Genomic DNA, 22,725 nt, shown 5'->3' with positions numbered 1-22,725 from the left:
TGTTTATTTTTGTATTCATATTTATTTTCTATTTTTATACTCATTCGTTTATTATTTTAGTACTTGTATTTATTTTTTAGACCATTTATTTTTGTATTTATAACATCCATTTGATTAATTCTGGTATAATTGTATTATATTTATCAAGAACATTTACATTTATTTGTGTTGTATTTTTTCTTATTGCTAAGCTTTGATTTTAGTTCCACGGTTACCACAGTGTTGATAATTCACAACACAACATTGCCCTCTAGTGGCACATAAGGCATCTCCACCACGTCACGCAACAAGAATGAAGGAGAAACAGTATTTTAGGGGAAAAGGGGTTTGATTTAATCTGTTTTATAAAGAATGCATAACAGAGCATGTGATACTATGCCTATAAATACAAGTTAAAATATTTTCACGTTGTAAATTTCATTAGAAGAGTTTAAATTATTTTAAAATGACTTTTTTTTTTAAGTCAAAAGGGAAAGTTTAGTACAGCAACATGTGTTGCATGTTGTAGGAACAAATTCATAGTAAAAAAAAAACAATCAGTGTTGGGTAGGCTATTTGGCTGGCTCTTTGAAGATGTATACACTATAAAGGATGGTGTCGGAATACAGGATAGTAGTTAGTGTTGTTTGTTGATCTCTTTACTGGTTAATTATCAGATGACAGTTTACAGATGAGACAATTGAGGTCGAGGCAACAGAGTTGAGGAAACAGATGAAACTGATGAAACCGTCTGAAATGTCAAATGACAATAATAAGATGCACACTATTTAAACAAATGTCACACAAAACTATTCAAATGATATGACTACTAAGCATGTACATGCCTTAGAAAACCCTATAAAGAATAAAATATAAAAGAAAACATTGTCCACGCAATAGGTTTTATTCACACTACAGTACTCAAAGTGGCTTAATACAGTCATTTAAAAGGCACTTGAATGCACTTAAATGATTTTGATGGTCTATGGGGAACTCTAGTGGCCAACAAGAACAATAAAAATGGCCAATAAAAATGGCGACTATCACAGAACAGTTGCGTTCACTTCTAAACACCGCATAAGGACATGAAACTAACATACAAGCTACAAACACACCTAAATAATGCAACAATGAACATTTATAGCTTGTGCAACACCACGTCCACCGCTACTTCCACCTGCTCTCTATCGGTCTGATCTGCGCATGCGCACCCGACACATCGTCATATGTATTGGCGTAGTCACATGATATGGGAAGGCACGGTCCTGCAGGTTTTGGATGTTTCCTGCTCCAACGCAGCTGATTCCAATCAATCAGGCTTATGGAGAGCTTGCTGATGGGCCGATCAGAGATCAGATGAGTTTGAGAAGGGAAAGATCCAAAACCTGCCCGTGCTTTAGATGGACTTTTACAGTGGTCCTCAACCCTGATCCTCAGGGACCGGTATCCAGCCTGTTTTCCATGTCTCCCACAGCCAACACAGGTGGAGATTGTTATCAGCCTTCTCCAGAGATTGCTGATTAGCTGATGATAGGAATCACCTGTGTTGGCTGTGGGGGGCATGGAAAACAGGCTGGATATCGGTCCCTGAGGACCAGGGTTGGGGACCTCTGTTTTAAGATACCACATTCTATTCGATATTAATCATGGAACATCCATTCTTCTAAACCATCAACAACACTATAAAAACTCCACAAACATTAGATTTCAAATCAAATTTTGCGGATGAAGTAACTGATTAAATTATTTGGTTTATTAATGAAAGTAACGTGTTACAATCACTTTAGTGTTACACGAACATTGACATCAGCAAGGTTGAGATGAAAATATTTTCATAATTATAATTCAATAATTGTGAATATAAATTAAAATGATTTTGAATTGTCTTAAAGTGCAATAAGTCAGGTCTTTCTTAAGTGTAAGAAATACTTTTAAATACATGTGAACAACAGATTTCAAGAAAACCCTAAGATAAAAAAAGGCCTTTAAACGTTTTGTTTTTTTTAATGAATTTATGGGATATTTATAGAGATGTTAAAATAATCGATATGGTTCTATGAATCGATATCAGGCTCAAAAATGAAAATCAATTCGATATCGATCATTCGATTTTTTTAAACCCAGCCCAATTTTATGAGCAAAACAGACTAGTTAAAATTAAACAACTTAAGTTGACAGTCCTCTTGACGTCAATAAATAAAACAGCTTTTGAGTGTTTAGAAAAATGGCAAATAGACCATGAGTTAATACTCCTATTTTTTTTTATTACAGTAATATTGCAGTATTACAGAATATTAAAATTAATCTATCTTCATATTACAAATTGTGATGTACAGTGTCTCTTTAAAGCTTGTACCCAATTACAAATTTGTCACTTAAGCATTTTCGACAATAATTTACATATTATACTAGTTGAACTTGGGGCTGGCCAAGGGAAGGTTAACATCTATGAATAAATAAATTCCCGAGGCTAGCGAGCTGGCTAGCAAAACAAATAAACTTGCTAAAAAAGTTTCGCCTCCATATATCCATCGCCAACAAGTGCCTTACTTTTCTCTTTTGACCGGTTTTCTTCTTCAGTTTTCTTTTTCTTCCGTGCCGTTGAGATAACTTATTTTTGATGCCATTACGGTCTGTTTTGTTTAGTACTCTCTCTAATGGGAAAGGTAGGTGGGTAGCTGTCAATCATTCTCACAGATAGTGAAGTAACACCAGCCATTGCTTATCATCACAGTTAATTGTATTTATAGCCTATGCTTATTTTTTAAGCATAAAGGGAATGTAATAAATATTAGAGACAGATAAAAACAGGACATTTCAATCGTCCTCAGGCAAGACTGCAGAGCTATAGAGACTTCAGATCTAGGTAGAGACTATAGAACTTGGGGGGCCCCTGGTGGTTTGGGGGCCCTAGGCAGCCGCCTACTTGGCCTATATGCTCCTAACAATAAACACAAAATGTCTAGGAGCCTTTTATGCAATCAGCGTTAGCTTGTTATGCATCCAGAAGGTGTTGCTGGCAGTATTCGCTGAAGCTGAAGTGCTCCACAGTGAATGGGACGTCCTTCCACTTCATGACCGTGGTCCTGCCCCTGGGCGTCTGCAGGACAAAGTACTTGATGCCCACGTTGGGCAGCAGCGCCACCTTGCGGTACTTCATCTCATAGCCCCATTGCTGCAATGCAAAGCATCGCGGGACATTACATATTTGCCACCCAAAGCTGTTTTTAGAATGTTTTCCCTTTGCGAAGAGTGACTAATATTACTGCGGCAGTGCGGCTGCCTGATGCATTTTGACCGGCTACATGTACAGTACTACCTTGTCTGTGTTATGCCCCAGGTGGGCTGCTATTACCTTGTTGCAGTTGCCGTTGTTGCACTTGATGACGCAGCCTGGCTCCCAGTCCTCAAACGTCTTAGGCAAAACGACCAGCGAGCCTCTTTTGTAGTGACTCCTGAGAGCACACACTCATGTCAAACATCACTTGCTATGCTATTTGCTGTCCTATGGTTGCCATCCCATTGTTCTTCTCACAACAAACCAGAAAAAGCTCAAGGAAAAAAAACGGAAACCACATATATATATATATAATTAAAAAGTAATTAATTCATGTAAAATTGTTTTTATACATAATAATTCATTCTCATTTTTTTTATTAAATTGGATTAATTAGGTTGTATTAATTTCTAATAAAATTTTGATTTTTGATCAAATATTAAATAAAATGCATTTTTGAAATCCACATTTAATTTACTTATATTTGTTTTATTTATAATAATTCAGTCAACAAGTGAATGAATGAATGATTACAAATACTGTACACAAAAAACAAACGTATATTTAACAAAAATATTCGAAATATTTATTTAACGAAATATATACAAAACATGTGTATGTAAGGTGTCATTTTTACTTGATTATTTACAATAACTCAATTAAGCAATTAGTGGTTAAGCAAAATGATTAGAAAATGGAAAAATACATTTGGAGGAAGTAATTTTAGATCAAAGTGGCCAACGCAAATCGCTGGTGTCAGTCACGAAACCACCGTACCTCCCAAATTGTCACTTTTCAGGAGATCCCAAAAACGGCCATGTTTGACTGTTATCAATCAAACAAAAGCATAGATTTTTGAAAAAAATTATAAATTTCATCCCAACGCCGGTGAAATGCTGAGTGGATCGGGCGGGTTAGCAAAAATGTGGATGTGACCTGACCTGAATTCCGGGTTGACGTTGACGTAATGCATTTTGTCCAACAGCTGGATGTCGATGCCAGACGCCACAGTCGTCAAGCAGTTGGCGCACAGCAGCTGGACACCAGCGGCCGAGTAGCAACCGTTCTTCTCTGCCAAGCGCATTTCTGCCACCCGGTCGCTTGACGCCGCCTCCGCCTGGAGCTCGGCGATCTGCGGACACAAGCAGGAACTGAGGTGAGACGTTGTTGACTTCTTCTGTTGTACCTTCTACCATCTGGTGGACAAGCATCAAATTGCTCTACCTGTATTTTTTCAGACTACAAGTCAAAACTTTTTGCATCGTTTAGCAGGTCAATTTATAGTCTGAAAAATACAGTAATCTCTTCAGACCAATTCATTCATATTCAACCGGGCTATGTGGCTCACTCGCCTTCGCTCTAAACTCTGGCGGGCTCATCTGGTGGATCCTCTCGACGGCCCTGGCGGTGAGGCCCTCCAGGTAAGCGTTGAGGTGCTCGCGTCGCTCCTCGCGGCCGCCGCGCTGGGCCACCAGGGAGTAGTGGCTGTCTTGGGCGCGGGCTCGACCGCTGGCCTGTTGCTGGGCTATCTCGTTGGTCAGCAGGCCGTAGCGCACCACCAGGTTGCACTGGGGGATGTCCAGGCCCTCTTCGGCAACGCTGGTGGCGATCAGGAGGTTGACGCGGCCCAGGCGGAAGTTGCGGATGGTTTCGTCACGATCGTGCTGCGGGAAGTGACAATTGTTTAACAAAATAAACTAGAAAAATTCCCGCGGAAATTTTGAATGGGACTGCTGACTCTTTGGTAATGAGCTGAACAGTTTAAAATATAAACGACTGGAATCGGTCAAGAAATGTGGAAGTTAACCATAATCTAAAAATATATCACTGTCACTTTAACAACGCACACCCATTTTTGACTTGGGGCCGTCACGCGCCCCACATTCCATTGAGATTCTATGAGAGACGCACCCCTTGAACAAAAGCCTCTCACGACTTAACGGTTAAGATACAGATTCAAGAAATGGCTCGTTAGAACGGCAAGGGTTTGGGGAACACGAGCATGTTCTCATTTTTTTAATCGGATGAAAAATGACCAAATGAGAGCAGGTTGAAAACTTATGATTTATCAGAAATGAAGAGCGAAAGGCGCCTGAATTTAACATGGCAGAGATAGGCGAGTTGGTCCGACTTGTCCGAGCTTAAAGGGAAAATAAAGGTACTAAATGACACCTTAGCCAAATAAAAGTTAGTTTGTCTGAAAGAAGACACTCGTGACTACAAAATGTGAGAATTTGACGTCTAGTGACAAAAGATTGTGGCCATGGTGACAACTTGAAGTGAAACTTTTGACTTTTGGCAAGAGATTTGTTGCTTCCCGGCACTCTGGCTAATTGCTAAAACAGAGTGTGTTAAAATGCTATATGACTCACTGTCTTTGAACCTGCACAGAGGGGAGAGCTTTCATTCCTTAAAAAAAATTTCGACACTGAGCTAAAGATGGGAAAAATTCCTACAAAATGAGCTAAAATTCGTATCGGTCGGATAACGTATGCGTGCACAGCGTGTCTTGGAAAAAGGTGCTTGATGTGTGATTTTGTCTTTCCATTTCCCATTCATTCCTATGGCACTTTTTGGGGTAGTTTTTGGGGTATTGCGTCGCCGTGGTAAGTGGGAATTCCTAGAAAAATAATGCCGCACCGAGTCAGATCGAGCCGCATCGTTTGATACCTCATTTGTCCCGGTGCGATATACGGTACGGGCCGCATTTTTGCGGAAAAATCCGTGGAAGATGATATAATAACCGCAATAAACCCATTTTTGTAGGATAGTAATATGTGCTGCTTGCTTGCTACGCTCAGCAGTCCCATAATTAACGTGTGTTGGTCAATTGCCTGAAATGTTTACAAACATGCACGCTAGATTAAAATTGTGTATTTCCACGTTTGTGGGTCCAAGTCAGTTAGCTAGCGCACCTGTGTCATGGCGGCACTGCCGGTGATGATGGCAGGCTTGATGGCGGCTAAGCGCAGGCTGTTTTTAGCCCATTGGCATAGGCACTGCGTGCTCTTGCGGGTCTTGCTGAACAGGATTCCCCTGGAGTCCACGTTGGGTTCGAAGTGCCTCAGCAAGGTGGTCGCCAGCTGCTCCATCTTGGGGTTTTTGAAACGCGTGTCGCTCACCAACGTCGTCAGATTGGCTCGGTTATCTGCAGGCGAGGGACAGGTGGCCATATTTGGGATTCCACCAAATTCCAGTTCCACTTTGAAAAGGTTCACCAGGAAGTGGTCAAATGTGGATTTAGCATCAGCACTACAAATGGCAACCTGACCTGGGGCCTCATTTATGAAGAGTGCGTACACACAAAAACGTGGCGTACGCACCTCTCCACTCTCACGTTCAGATGTATCAAGAGTGAAATGAGCGTGGGAATATGCGGTGCTTCACGGCAATTCCTTGGCTGGCGTACGCAAGTTTTTCTTGCTTTGGAGCCGTTGGCGAGTCGTAGAGGTGATTGCGAGAGGTGGACTTTTTGCCAGGTGGTCGCTGTAAAAATATATGTAATATATTTAGATATCATTTTACACCACGGGACGGGGAGGTGGATGGCTGCATCCATGCGCCGAATACGTAAACGTAAATGTGCTGAGGTTGCACATGGAGGGGGGGGTTGTGTGTGCGTAGGTTTTTCAATCACAAATCGATCAATGACCCAATGATGCCCCTTAACATTCAACATGGCTTTATCTATCGGCGGTGTACATGCCACGAAATATTGTCACTGTGAGGTGCGCGGGAGGGGGGGGGGGCATTTTCCAAGTTTAAACCTCCGCGATCACAATCAGATCGATTCTCATTCACTGCCATTGACGGCTATAGACGTCAAAAATTCAATTGAACTATTTCTTTTAGTTTATTTTTTTCCCACTTTTGTTAACAAGAGTATGAAAACCTCGGGAAAAAAATGTATTGTACATTTAGAACAGATATAAAATGTGATTAGTCATGAGTTAACTATTGAAGTCATGAGATTAATTACAATTATAAAATGTAATCGTCTGACGCCTCTAATTTTTTAATATTTCCTTTATTATTATTTAAACTCAAAATTAAACACAAATTTTATATCTGTTCTAAATGTACAATACTTTTTTTCTAGGTTTTCATATTGTCGTTAACAAAAGTGGGAAAAAAATAGTTCAAATAAATTTTTGACGTCTATAGCCGTCAATGGCAGTGAATGAGTTAAAGACGTCATTCATCCGGTATCAGCGGCGGCGGAGGGCTGTGTTATATTATTGTATTAAATTTAACTTAAAGCCTCCATGATCACAATTTGATGCCCCTTCAGCATTCAGCCACTAACGGCGATACTCCGAAGGCACTTTCATCACGAAGGTTGTTATTGACTTCCGAAGACAGCCTGGCCAAAAATTATAGTTTTTCGGACCGTATTTTACCGGCCTCTACTTTGTTCTCAAGTGTCTCCAGCTCACATCATTTTTTTTTTCATCTGTGCCTCATAATGTTTTTATCTTATCATGCATCATTATCATTCCCACCTGCAAGGCCCGTTTATACTAATTAGCATATTTATCTACGGGCGTGGAGAGGGAGGAGTCTGGTACAATTTCCGCATTGATTGAGATGTATGAAAAGGAATGTGCTTGGATTCATACGCACGCACAGATTCGTACAGCTGGATTTTTTTATGCGTGCGACGTATTCTTGAAATGGACGTACGGCTTGTTTTAGTATGAAAGCCACGCAAGTCTTAGTACATGAGGCCCGTGGTGATCTGATGAGTTATAAACATCTGCATATGTTCAATTCGATTTTTTCATTTTAAATGGTTAATTTTGTACAATGTGGATCAAATCTGGATTCTGAAAAACTTCATTTTTGCTTTTATATTTGATCAAATTTGAGTTTAAAAAACCCCCCAGAATTTTTATTTTATTTTAAATGTTAACTTCTGTAAAATCTGGATCAAATCTGGATTCAACATTATTATAACAAATTGCAACCTGATTGATCTGACATAGTTTTCAGTTGTTTTTTAAATTTTAATTTTTTTATTTTTATGTGTAATCTGGGTCTGGATTTTGAATCAATTATTAATGACTCAATATGCAATTTGGATCAAATCTGGATTCAGCATTAGGATAACAAATTTGTCATTTGTATCTGATCTAGTAATATTTGACTCCTAAACATGAACATGTTCAATTTAATTTCTCATGTTGAATGTGTTTTTTGTGTTGAAATGTACAATCTGGATCAAATCTGGATTCTGCATTAGTGCAGCAAATTGCAATCAGACCTGATTTTTTTTGTTAAATTGTTAATTGTGGATTATATCTGGATTCCAGATAATGGGTTGTCTATAGATGACATACATGGCGGGCCAATTTCCATACAAGCGCCCACCATTGAAAAGATTCAGCAGAAAGCGGTCGGTGTCGTCGATGACGCTGGTCTCTCTGCCCTTGTAGAACTCCTCCAAAGAACAAAGCGCATCCTCCATCAGCAGCGTGTCGTTGATCAGCAGCGCGTCGTTGTACTCACGCAGATGGATGGCGCATTGTTGCAATCGTCTGTTGCACTTCTGCACACCTGCACTAGCACAATCCAGTGTTTACATCAGGTAAATGTGCAATCGGAATCAAATCTGGATTCGGAGTTACTGTTCCGTAATACAACAAATTGCAACCTGTAGACATTTAGTTAGGAATGTCTGAACATGTTAAAAAAAACACACACACACACATTTTTGTTACATTTGATCATGCGTCTCATCTAGTCTGGATTTGATTAATATGTTTTTATACAGTATACTGTAATACACTTGTTATATCACTATCAAGGTAGAAATTTATAATGAAATGGAATCAGAACCAGAATTTTTTTTCAAATAAAAACCTAATAGGACACCATCTAAACATTGTTCAAATAGTTGTCATGTTAAAAATGATTATTTGCATGTTAAATGTATAATTATTAATATATTAATATATATATTAATAATAATTAGAATTTAAATATAATAATCAAATCTGGATTGAAATGTGTTTAAAGTTACATCTTCTATTAAAAAAACAGTCAAATCCAAACCAGTTTAAAATAGTTTAACCAGGTATCAGGCATAGTTTTTATACACTATATTTGACTTGAAAGTATTATTGTGAATCTGAACCAGATTTAGTTTTTGCATCAAAACATAAGATTCTGCAAAAGCAGCACAACAAATCACAACCTAATCAATCCAATGTCATTTAAAGAATAAACATCTGAAGAATAAATATCTGGTTTTGAGATTTTTCATGTTTAATTTAAAAAAATATCCAATCCAGCTCGCATCTGGATTAAAATCATCCATCCATCCATCCATTTTCTTGACCGCTTTTCCTCACAAGGGTCACGGGGGGTGCTGGAGCCTATCCCAGCTGGCTTCGGGCAGTAGGCGGGGTACACCCTGAACTGGTTACCAGCCAATCACAGGGCACACAGAGACAAACAACCATCCACACTCACAATCACACTTATGGACAATTTGGAGTGTTCAATTAACCTACCATGCATGTCTTTGGAATGTGGGAGGAAACCGGAGTATCTGGAGAAAACCCACGCAAACTCCACCCAGGAAGGCCGAAGCCCGGAGGATTAAAATCAGTTTAACAAAAAATCAAAATGTAACACTTCTGAGTTATAGTATCTCAGAAAAGTGAGTGCACCCATCACATTTGCACGTCTGCAGGAATGTGAGGGGTGTACTCAATTTTGTGAGATACTGTATAAGTGTAGAAATATTTGAACTGCGACAAAAGGTGCCACATGAATCATCCATATAGCAATATATCAATGAAATGTGATGAGACCTTTCTTCTGCAATGCAACCACGTCGCTCTCGTACTCCTGCGTGCCAAAACCTCGGAGGATGAAGTCCTCAGGAGGGTCCATGAAGCAGTGGATCTGTTGCATCATCCACTGCACAAGGTCACAAAATGGATCCTGCCAACACACACGCAGTCCGTTAACGGTTATAATTATGCAGTCGGAACTAAATTGTGGCGTGCTTACTTCCAGTCTTTTGTCCACAATGTCAAAGATTTTGATGGGTCTGGGTACTTTCATGTTGAGTTCCTCTGTGAAGTTTTTGGTGGAAACGATGGCACAGTCCAAGTTGGCACAGATCTGACACACACATGCAATTTGCCCACACTTAATTTAAATATATATGTACATTTGATTATTGTACTATATAATTATGATGATTGCTGTTGATGTTGGAAAATTTGATTAAATGGTTGAATAAAATAAAACAAAAAATAACAGTAAAACTAAAAAAAAAAACGATTTCATAAAAACAAATATTAAATAGTCATAAAAAAATGGAAAAATATTTATAGTAGTAATAAAATAATAGTAAATTTGACTTGACTTGTGATAAATATTAAATCATTCGCTGCCATTGACGGCTTTAGACGTCAAAAAAACTATTTCTATTAGTTTAACATTTTTTTCCACTTTTGTTAACAAGAGTATGAAAACCTAAAATGTTTTATTATTATTGGACATTTAGAACAGATATAAAATGTGCGATTAATCATGAGTTAACTAGTGAAGTCGTGCGATTAATTACATTTAAAAAAATGTAACCGCCTGACGCCCCTAATTTTTAATAATCTTTTCTTTTCTCTTTTAAATCGCGTCAGGCAATTCAATTTTTTAATTGTAATTAATTGCATGACTTTAATAGTTAACTCACGATTAATCACAAATTTTATATCTCTTCTAAACGTACAATTTTTTTTCCTAGGTTTTCATACTGTCGTTAACATAAGTGGGGAAAAAAATGTTAAACTAATAGAAATAGTTCAAATGGCATTGAATGAGTCAAACAAAGGCAAGTCGAGGCAATGCAAGTTTATAAGCATCAACAAACATTCAGAAGCAAAGAAGAGAAAACAAAAGTAGGTTACAAAATTTACTAAAAGCAAACTTTAAAAACATTTAGCGTAAGGAAGTTAAATAATAATGATAATAATGATGATAAATAAAAGGGAAAAAACAAGATTTAAAACTGTTTAAAAGGCCTTAATCAAAGGTGTGTGGAAAAAAAGCCAAGTTATCAACCTGGATTTAAAAGCATTTACGCTCGGGGCTGACGTCACTTCTGTTGACAGCTTATTTCATTTGTGTGCAGCATAACAGCTAAATGCAGCTTCACCATGTCTACTTTGAACTCTGGGTTCCACTCGTCGACCTAAGTCTGCAGATCTCAGAGCCCTGCTGGGTTTGTCTTCAATCAGCATTTCTTGAACATATTCACGGCACAGACCATTCAGTGATTTATAGACCAGTAGCAGAATTTTGAAATATATTCTACAGCTGACTGGGAGCCAGTGTAAAAAGCCTTAAAAACCAGAGTGAAGTGTTCTGCTCTCTTTGTTTTGGTCAGAACCAGCATTCTGAATGAGCTTTTGAGAGAGTCCAGTCAGAAGATCGTTACAGTAATCGAGTTTGCTGGAGACAAAACCATGGAGAAGCTTCTCTTGGTCTGCTTGGAGCATGCAGTCCTTTAGCCTGAATATGTTTTTCAGCTGGTAAAAGGCCAGCACCCCAAGATTTCGAGCTTGGTCTTTGGATTCTAAAGACAGTGACTCAGTGTGTTTTCTAACAGCAATCCTATTTTTTTTTAGCTGAAGGAAATTTTCCAGTTATTTGCTCTAGACAGTGACACAATACGTTAATTGAACTGCTGTCATTTGGGAACATTGGTAAATACAGGTGTGTGTCATCTGCATAACTATTATAGTCAACATTGGCATTTTGAAGCATTTGACCCTAAGGTAACATATACAGACTGAACAACAGGGGTCCAAGGACTGACCCTTGAGGGACCCCACGTCATGGCCATTCAATCAGATTCAAAATTTCCAATGGTCACAAAGTAACTCCTTTCCTCAAAGTAGGACCGGAACCATTTTCGGACTGTTCCATTGAACCCCACCCAAGTTTCCAGCCTGTCCAACAGTATATTATAATCAACTGTGTCAAATGCTGCACTGAGGTCCAATAAGACTAGCACCGATTCTGTCACGATGGGGTTGGAGGACCCAAATGCAGGGAGGCGGGAGAACCACGGCAGGGATGCATGTAATACTGAAAACGATTTACTTAACAAAAAACACTAACAGGGGAACTGCGTAAAACTCTAAATAAACAAAACCAACAGAGTTATGAAAAGACCAAAAAAATGATCCAACCAAGACTGAACGAAACCAGGGAACTATACAAGCCAACTGACGAGCCAACGAGAGACACCTGGACAAGACACAAGTGGCTGGAGGAGCTGATTGGATGACACAAGGGAAAAGGATGACGAGTACAGGTGCAAACAAAACCTTACAAGTAAGACAGGACACCAATCATAACAGATACCTTCCATGCGTCACTGCTCAATCTTATATCATTTAGTACTTTCATCAGAGCTGCTTCTGTACTGTGATGAGGTCGGAAATCTGACTGGAATGGATCCAAAAGTCTGTTTGAGCTAAAAAAAAAAAAAATTGAGAGAGTTGAATTGTGGTTAAGAAGGGAAGGTTTGCGGTAGGTCTATATTTTGCTAGCAGGGAAACATCCATGCGCGTTCTCTTTTTTAGAATGGGCTTGACGGCGGCTAGTTTCAGAGATTTCGGAAGCTCACCCGATTGAAGTGAGCAGTCGATTATTTGTTGTAAATCGATTTGAACAGATTTCACAGTAGTTTTGAAAAAGCCAGAAGGTATTAAGTCAAAACAGCTTGTGGAAGGTTTCAATTGCTGAACCAAGTCTCTTATAGTATTTTCATCCACTGAGTCAAATTCTTTCAGAGTAATTGAATGATTCCTAGGTGATTTTAAGTGCTGCATCATTTTGTCATTTTGCTGGTTTGTGACAATGTTTGTTGACCTGATGGATTGTACTTTTTCACTAATCAAATCAAACTTTATTTATAAAGCACCTTTCATACATTAAAACGCAACTCAAGGTGCTGAACAATTAAAGCATCCATAGTACAATAAAAAGATAATTCATCCCTCCCCCCAACATTCCCATGATCACACACACGCACACACACACACACACACACACACACACACTTGTACTTATATAATTGTGGGGACATAATGCATTTCCTAGCCCCTTCACCTAACCCCAACCAACAAAAATGATTGCCTACCCCCATTCCTTACCCTAACCTCAACCATAACCCAATTCAAACATAAACTCTAAAACCAAGTCTTGACCCTCAAAAAAAGGTCTTGAGTTGTGAGGACCGGCCAAAATGTCCTCACTTCACAAAAAATGTCCTCAATCTGTTGGTTAAAGACATATTTTGGTCCTCATAATGTAGTATGTACAAGTAACACACACACTAATGTAAACAAAATTGTAAAAATAACAATAAAGGTAATCATATTTAATTAAAAATACTTGTAAAAGATTTAATACAAACATAACTTATAGTAAAACCATTATGTGAATATCAAATAATGAAAATGCCCAAATAGTATACTAGTGTATTAGTAACAACCCAAAATAATATACTATAAAACATCATTTAAAGACAATAATAACGGAAGAAATCTTAACAGTAAAACTTAAACTGGCAACTAAAAACTGCTTTTTTTATTATAGTAAAAAAAATTATAATAATAATAATACAAAATGCAAACCCAATTCTCAAAAAGTTGGACAAACTGAATGCAATTATGTGGAAGTGGCCAATTTTAATATTTTATTCAGAATAGAACATAGAGAACAGGTCAAAAGTTTAAACTGAGAATATCATGAGTATCATTTTAAGGGAAAACTATGTTGTTTAAATTCCATGGTGTCGACAAATCATTTTCACCACTGTGAGGCATCTCCTCTTTTTCTTACAACAGTCTGCAAACGTCTGGGGATCGAGGAGACAAGTTTCGAAATAGGAATGCTGTCCCATTCTTGTCCAACACGCGTCTCTCGAACTGTTCAACTGTCTTGTTTTTGTTTGTTGCACCTTCCCCTTTATGATGCGTCAAATGTGCTTTAGAAGTGAAAGAAGTGGACTGCAGGCTGGCCATTTCAATACCCGGCCGGATCCTTTTCCTACGCAGCCATGACGTTGTAATTGGTGCTGCATGTGGTCTGGCATTATCGTGTTGAGAAATGCAAGATCTTCTCTGAAAGTGATGATGCCTGGATGGGAGCATATGTTGTTCTCCAATCTCAATATACCTTTCTGCATGTGGAAGCTGCCCATGCCACATGCACTCATGCCACCCTGTACCATCACAGATGCAGGCTTATAAACGGAGTGCTGATAACAACTTGGCTTGTCCTTGTCCTCTTGAGTCGGCATGATATAGCGTCCCACAATGTTTTCTGGAAGTATTGCTGAGCCCTTTCTGTGATTTCCCTTACAGTGCGCATTCCTGTTTGCGGTGCAGGGCCGTTTAAGGGCCCGAAGATCATGGGCATCCGGTATGCTTTTTTGGCCTTGACCCTGACACACAGAGATTGTTTCAGATTCTCTGATGTTATGCACTGTAGATGATGATTACTTCAACCTTTTTGCAATTTTTCCCTGGTAAACACCTTTCTGACATTTCTCCACTACCTTTCTGCGCAACATTTGAAGACATTTAATATTTTCAATTCTATGTTTTACTGTTTTTGAATTTACTTATAGGCATAACAATGTGATATAATCATGAGTGTTTAATAGAATACAGTGGAATAATGATTTTGTGAACTTTATTTTATCCTCTCACCCTCAAAGCTATTGAAGATAGGAATGTGCATGATGTTATCAGAGCCTTTTGTCATTGGAGTCTAAAAGTTTGGGGTTGGGTCCTAATTGCATTTGTTCCCCCAGTCAAGAAGGGGAACTGTATGTAAATGTCTTTACTAATAACATCACACATTTGGTCACTAGGAGTCAACATGTCTGTCCTTTAATCAACTTAGGAGGGGAAGAGGAACATTTTTATCTTTTGAGTATAAATGAGTCGATGTTCTGTAAATTGACACACACTTGGGGGGATCCACGTTGCATTCTGATGTGGTGTCCTGACTGTGTCTTTAGAGGCCTCTAAATAAATTCTTGCAAGAAAACTTCTTCATCAGATCCTGAATACAATTATTTTGGACACGCAAAGATTACACTTAATATAGTGTGGAATATTCCTTCACATTGGAGGAATTGTTGATTCTCTACCCATCTTGGCTTCTGAGACACTGCCACTCCGAGAAGCTCTTTTTAGACTCCAATCAAGTTGCCAATGGACCTCATTACTGCTAACTGGTCTTCCAGCTGTTTTTTTTTAGAAGTGCATTTGACTTAGCGTTTTATTGCTACCCGTCCCAACTTTTTTTTTTTAGATTTGTTGGCACCATGAAATTTACAATCAACATATTTTTCCCTAAAAGTGATACATTTTCTCAGTATAAACTTTTGTCCTGTCATCTATGTTCTATTCTAAACAAAATATAGAAATTTGGCACTTCCACATAATTGCATTCAGTTTTTATTCACAATTTGTATAGTGTCCATACTTTTGGGGATTTGGGTTTGTAATATCAAAATCGTAATAAAATTCATAATACAAAAAGCAAACTCCAAAATAATATTTAAAATTTCAAAATATACTACAATTACTGCTAATAACAATTAGAAGTATGTATAATGTTGTTGCTTTTTAACTTAAATTGTCACGGTGTGTTTGGAGTTGAGGACCCAAATGCAGGAAGCAGTCAGGGAGGACAGATCTGCTCACAAAAATGTTTAATTTACAAAATATAAAAATAAAACTCATCTAATTGAAACTATCAAAAAGCTTAAGTCCAAAACAAAACAAATTCAAAGAAACAAACACTCAGGCTAAAGACACAGACAAGACTACTAACCAGGGCGACGATTGAAAGCAATCAAATGATCCAACAAAAACTGAACAGAAAAGAAACCAGGAACTAAGGCCCCGTCCAGACAGAAGCAAAGCCGGCTTTGTTTCTCAAACAAATCTCGTACACACAGAAGCATTTCAAGACTTGCGTGTGTTCAAAAGAAGACGCTGAGGACGTTTAACGGCTGTAATGTATATGCCGAGTCTGGAGTGGCGCTGTAGCGCAGCCACAAGGAGTTAACGGAAAGCGTAGAAGAAGAATTAGCAAAGAAGACGAACACTTTTTTTTCTAACTTTATTGCAATCTACAGAACAAACATGGCTTTTTGCATGTATCTAAACTAAATGAAAAAGACGAACAAAGGAAAAGTGACAATGGCGGGCGATTCGAGTACAACACCGCTTGTTGAACGTGGGAATAAAGAAGCAAAATATTTTGATGCATAAGCAAGCTAAGGAGGCTGCGCAAAACGACTACGACACGGCTAGCCGCCATTGTTGTTGACAGACTGACGGTTCGCGCGAGAATTGGCGCATACGTCATCAATCTGCGACCATTACGTCATCACTGGAGGAGTATCCCGCATATGGTGTCCAGACGGACGCGTACGGGGCACGTTTTTCCACTCTGGAGCCCGATTTCAAAAGTGATCGGTTTCAAGCTCCAAAACCGTGCCATCGTGTGGACGAACGGCCTAAACGGTAAGAAACTTGTGAGGATACATTGAAACTGGCTTTCGTGTGAACGGGCCCTAAATATAAACAAAGTAACGAGACAATGAGAAACACCTGGACACGACACAAGTGGCTGAGGGACCTGATTGGTAGACACAAGGGACAGGGGCTGACAAACCGGTGGACACAAAACCATATCGAGAAAGACATGAACCATAAGAAAAAAAGACATAACAAAGAATAACCAAATACGAAACTAAACAAATACAGATCATGACATAAATAAACTTCAAACAAATCTAGAAATAAAAGTAAAGAATGACAATTTAACAAAAATCAATTGCATCCAAATGAAAAAAAAATAACTGAATGACAATTACAAATAGAAAAAAAAAATAGAAAATACATAATTTTGGAAAATATTTTTACCAATACTAAGCATGAAAGTAATGAATAAAACAAATCTTAAAAATGTCCTTTTAACAACAATTCAATGAAATGCAAATGAAATAAAATCCAAGTGTAGGTAAGTGTTGGTGCCTACCTGTAGTACATACTGCACAGCCTTGTCCAGACTTTTGGCTCCTCCCGTTCCCGGCGACGCCGTGAGGCCAAGTACCTGCGGCAGCCGTTTCTCACCCCTCCTCTTTTTCTCCAGGTAGAGCCTCATGATCTTGTTGTACACAGTCTTATCGTGCGTATGGTGACACTCGTCCACCACCAGCAAGGTGACGTCTGCAACCACGTTACCACGATATTACCGACTGTTGCCACGGCAACATGACGGCAGGCGGTCGCTTCCGGTTCTCGCCGACTCACCTGAGAGCTCCACGTGCTTGGCTTCGTCATCGCTGTCAAGGGCATTCAGGAGAATCTGCGCCGTGCACATGAGTACGTCCGTGTCGAGGAGCACCTTGCCCAGAAAGTCCTTTTTGTCGCTGGCGCTGGTCACCGCCGTCACGGTGTAGTCGCATTCCAGGGCGGGAAGGAACTCCTTGCTGTAGTGCTGCTCCACCAGGTGCACCTGGACGTCAACAAGAGTCATTACATTGCTGGGAACGAGACTGGGCGAACTCCATTTTTGTCATTTTTAAGTTAAGAAATTTATAGAGACGTGACATCTTTTTACGATGAATATTAAACTAAATCTAGTTTAATAAAGTTTAGTTCCGATTTTGACATAGAGGGTTCCATTATTGCACTTAATTTCAGCTTGGGTGCAAGTGCATCGGCATGTTATTAGAAGTGAATGTTGACAGATCGCAAATAGGTCCATTTAAGAAATTTAGATGCCACATTTACTATTTAAAATTGTAAATTACACCAAAAAAATCCTTACAATATTTTCTCTGCACCTATAGTCAAAACACGGTATTCTAATTATTTGTTTTTGTGTAATATGAATTAAGCAGCAAAATCCATCTGTTTTCATCCATCTCAGGTGGCGGCCACTTGCTGTCGAATGAAAATGACATCACGGTGCCTATAGGCCTAGATCAGTGGTGCGTCTTGCAGGTTTTGGATGTTACCCTGCTCCAACGCAGCTGATTCCAATCTACAGGATCGTTATCAGGCTTATGTAGCGCTTACTGATGAGCTGATTATATATCAGCTGTGTTGGAGAAGGGAAACATCCAAAACCTGCAGGACTCTGGCCCTCGAGGACCGAGTGTGCCCACCCCTGGCCTAGATACACCAATTCGACGTCGGACAGCGTTGGGCCGATGGCATGCTCCGTCTGATCAGTGTCTAAATTACTGTCGTGAATTTGGATCGAGTTGTAATACGCCGGGCGGGGGACGGGGTTTCCGCAAATTCGACATGTTGAATCGGCATCGGGCGTCGGGGGCATTTGATCACTGTGATTGGCTGTTAGCTAGCGAATCAGCGCACGGGGCAAGAAGAGCAAGTGACAATGCGGATCAACAGTACTCAACTTAACTTTATGGTTTTTCAGGACAGCACACGTAAATATTAAAGTCCCTTATAAAGAAGATATGACAAAATGTCAGCATTATTATATATATTATATATATTTCGGCAAGAAGATTTGCAAAGTTGTTTAAAAAAGTCCTTGTATTTTGAAGGACGGTAAATGGCACAGCACAGCGACAGTTTGGCCGACTTCAAAGAAGATGGCATCAAAGCTGTGATCGATGTGGTAAATAGACATCGTTTACGTTTAAATTTGCTTTGTTTTTTAAATAGTCGCCGTTCCTCCACCTCGGCCCGACGTCCTCGGAGCGTCCAAGTAAGCACATACAAGCGGTAGTAATTCCACCATAGCAGCATATGGCATATGGCACTTCCGTCCGGCGGTCTCGAGAAAGCTCCTTCAAAAGCTGGAGGTCGTCATCGCGTCCAAAACACAGAGGGCAGCACGGCCAAAGCTTTTCGGGTGAACCGACAACCGGTAGCATCCAGAAGTCGACAGGGTCCAGGATACGCCACAACGAAGTACATCCATGCGTTCGGGAACGAGAAGGGGACGAAGCTTGTTCCAGCACCCGTTTTCGCTTCACCAGCTGGCCGCCGCGTTTACCCCGGCGCCGCTGTCAACACCGGTCTGAGTTGTTTACGTTGTTATATCCCGCCCGGGTAAAGAGGTTGCCGGTTGCCTTAAGGAATAATGACTACCGCCGCCGATGGTACGGAGGGGAATTACTTCTCGCGCATGCGCCAAAGGCACGTAATAATCGGTGTCAGTGCGGTGTGTATTTACGTCATTTTTCTACGCGACGTGCCGCCATCTAGGCCGACGCCGCAGGGGGTAGGCGTCGGTCAAATTTGGCCGACGTTGGATTGGTGTAAGGGCTCAGCTTTGCGCACGTAACCTTTAGTGATTTACAACTTTTCAATTTTTTAAAATTTATTCATTCATTTTATTTTTACAGCAAGTAGGCCTACGAACCAGGCCCGACCTGCTTAGCTTCCGGGGTCAGACAAGATCAGGCATTCTCAGCAGTGATGCAAAAAGGGGGTATGCAGTATGCACCATATGCAGCGCAGAGGTGCGCTAAGCCAGAGGGGGCGCCAAAGCGATGGGAGGAGAATTATTTTGAGGTATTTTATGTATTTAACCGCTGTTTGTTCGCGTGTAATGATGTGATCAATTCCAGAGGCACATCACCGGTTAGGCGTCCGGGCGCCCCTCTGCTCCGTGACCGTCAGTCCCTCTTCTCTGCCACGCCAACATTCAAAACGAAGACGGCAGCCAACCAAGAACAAACATGAAATAATTCCACCAATCAGGACCAGGGGTTCGCACAGCAATATTTGTATATGCCACTGCACCCAGAAATGTCCCGGACCCGGACCCCCACAGGCCAGGACAAAACAAATCCGTCGGGTCGGCAACCTTTACAGTCAAAAGATCCATTTTAGGCCAAATAAATATATTTTTAAAAATCTGTCATGACCGGCAAAACATTTGAACATTGTGATGAACGAAACAGTGTGTTAGTGCTAGTCTAATATACTGATCATTCGGACCCAATAGCTAATTAGAGCTGCACCAGAACACAGAAATATGCTGCAACCTATTCATTTTCTTCTACCTTTTTTGTAATTTTTATATTTCCTTTTTCGTACATTTTTAGACTTTTCTGCCTTTCTGTCAAATTTCTGACATTTTTGGCAATCTTATGGACATATGGTAATTTTCTGCCTCTCTTCTTCCTTTTTTGGACATTTTTTTGCCTTTTTTCCCTATTAATTTACTGACATTTTTGGCAGTATTTTTTACATTGTATGGATATTTTGTAGTTACTTTGGGAATGTTTTCTTTTTTGCCTCAAAAAAATCTCCAAAGATATTTTATGGTAATTTTTTGCCTTTCTTCTTTTGTTTTTGGACATTTTATGGTTTTAAACATGTTCTTTTCTGCCAAAATAAATAAAAATACTCTTGACGTTTTAGGCTATTTTATGGACATTTAATTAACTCTTTTACTGCCAAAAACGTTAAATAACGTTTAGTAAAAACCTGCGGAGGGCCGCCAAGGACGTTAAAAGACGTTCTCCAATTTTTTTTATATTTTTGGGGGGAAACGGGTGGAGAAAAGCCTTGGCCAGCTGTGGTGAAAGTTTCAAGCAGATCTAGTTAGCCTAATGACTATTTTTGGCCCCTAGATGGCAGCGATGACTCTCTTTTGACAAGATTGGGTAGGCGTCAGTAGAAGACGTGAGGCGGAGCTAGAGGGGACAATGGCTGGGGATGGGAAGCGAAAATGGCGACCGGTTGCAAGCAGCTCACGCTTGAGCATTTTTTTCAAAGACGAAAAGCATCGACCAGTGCTAAAGAGCACATTGATGACGACGATGATCATCATCGATGATGATGATGGTGACTCCGAGGTTGGAAGCGTTGACGCGGCAGTAGAAGACGTGAGGCGGAGCTAAATGGCTGAGGAAGCGAACAATGGCGACCGGTTGCAAGCAGCTCATCGACCAATGCTAAAGAGCACAGTGATGACGACGATGATGATGATGATGGTGGCTCCGAGGTTGACGCCGAAGTTGGAAGCGTTGACGCGGCGGCTATGACCACGTCATAAAGCCTCACCGGCTAGCGATGCTAACACCGGAAAACGCGGAGCACAACCGAGCACGCTCAGGCGGACGTTCAATCGGACGACGAAGAGTGCACCGAGTCCAATGCATATTCATCGGAGGAGTGGGTACAGTCTGCTACTTGCTATTAACCCGGAAAAAAAGGCCGTCAAGAAAGTGTAACGTCTGCACGCGAAACGGACAATCGCAGTGAAACAAATCTGTTGTGCAAACCCTGCTCCGTCTCCTTGCACGCAGGGCAGTGTTACAAAAAGAAAAACTGTATTTGAAACATCCACATAATTGTAAGTAGTACCACAGTTGCACACATTTGTAAATAGTTTGCGAAATTGTTTTGTCAAATTGTTACACTGTTGAATGGAAATAAACGTATTTCGCTATGAAAAAACACTTTTTCATTATTGGTGGTAGCGTTTTACAGAAGTAAAGCACTGTTTAGGTGTTTGTGGCATCATTCATGGAAAAAAAAGGTGTCAAATTCACTAGAATGCATGAAATAATATAGTTTCACAAAAAGCTTGTTTTCTCCGTTTTTTGTTTCAAAACAGAGCATTTCGGTGAAACTAACCATTTTCTATTGTTGATTACTGAAAAACGGAATAAGGTAGAAACAAACTGATGAAAGATGAGAGTTCAATCTTTCATTTGGTAGTATGTGTCTTTCCATAGTCCAAACACAACATTTTCTGTGGACCTTGAAAGATCAGTCAAAATGCTTAAATCGGCTGGCACTGGCGGCATCCCTTTTCTGAAAACGTCTGGCAGTCAAAGAGTTAATAGTAATTTTCTGCTTTTCCTCTTCCCTTTTGGACATTTTTAGGCAATTTAAAAACCTTTTTCATCTACCTTAAATGTTTGAACTTTTTTTTGAATATTTAATTATTGATTTTTGTATTTAATTATTATATCATGTAAAGAATATTTTATCCCCAAAAATAAAAATTAATATGTAAAAAATAGATTATTTTGTTTATTTATTTATTTTTAAAGAGAGATCCACAGGGAACCATAAAGGAGAGAGACTAAAGAGCCACAAGAGGCGCAGGTTGCAGACCACTGGACTACACCACTGGTTCTCAACCCCGGTCCTTGAGTACCTCTATCCAGCCTGTTTTCCATGTCTCCTTCAGCCAACACAGCTGAGGATCGTTATCAGGCTTCATGCAGAGCTTGGTGGTGAGCTGATCGTTTGAAACACGTGTTGCTAGTGGGAGACATGGAAAAGCGGTTGAGAACCACTGGACCATACAATAGGTAAATTTTGCCAACATATCAAGAGGCTTGTAAATATTCTCATGAGCTAAAAAGCTGATGGTGAATCATAAAATAGATCAATTATAGTACAGTACCG

At 39.8% G+C, this 22,725-nt stretch overlaps 1 protein-coding gene across 3 annotated transcripts in view; it reads right to left on the bottom strand.

Moving 5' to 3' along the window:
* Positions 1-622: 622 nt before the first annotated feature.
* The window catches only part of dhx58 (DEXH (Asp-Glu-X-His) box polypeptide 58), a 23,717-nt gene continuing 1,614 nt past the window's right edge, over positions 623-22,725 (bottom strand). The window contains exons 1-11 of one of the 3 annotated variants that reach the window (XM_077557184.1): positions 18,984-19,395; positions 17,623-17,827; positions 17,348-17,538; positions 10,277-10,390; positions 10,075-10,207; positions 8,627-8,812; positions 6,172-6,404; positions 4,609-4,920; positions 4,198-4,388; positions 3,335-3,434; positions 623-3,154 (exon numbers count right to left, since the gene is read on the bottom strand). In XM_077557184.1, the coding sequence (XP_077413310.1) occupies positions 2,975-3,154; positions 3,335-3,434; positions 4,198-4,388; positions 4,609-4,920; positions 6,172-6,404; positions 8,627-8,812; positions 10,075-10,207; positions 10,277-10,390; positions 17,348-17,538; positions 17,623-17,827; positions 18,984-19,223 (2,085 nt within the window). In that variant the 5' untranslated portion in view covers positions 19,224-19,395 and the 3' untranslated portion in view covers positions 623-2,974. Of the gene's footprint in view, positions 3,155-3,334; positions 3,435-4,197; positions 4,389-4,608; positions 4,921-6,171; positions 6,405-8,626; positions 8,813-10,074; positions 10,208-10,276; positions 10,391-17,347; positions 17,539-17,622; positions 17,828-18,983; positions 19,396-22,725 lie in introns of those variants that run through there. The other 2 variants (XM_077557186.1, XM_077557185.1) reach the window with 2 other exon arrangements.

This window comes from Vanacampus margaritifer, chromosome 2 (assembly GCF_051991255.1).
Source record: "Vanacampus margaritifer isolate UIUO_Vmar chromosome 2, RoL_Vmar_1.0, whole genome shotgun sequence".
In the NCBI taxonomy this organism is placed as follows: domain Eukaryota; kingdom Metazoa; phylum Chordata; class Actinopteri; order Syngnathiformes; family Syngnathidae; genus Vanacampus; species Vanacampus margaritifer.
The sequence above is the reverse complement of the archived record's forward strand: the minus strand, read 5'-3'. Positions and strand labels throughout refer to the sequence as shown.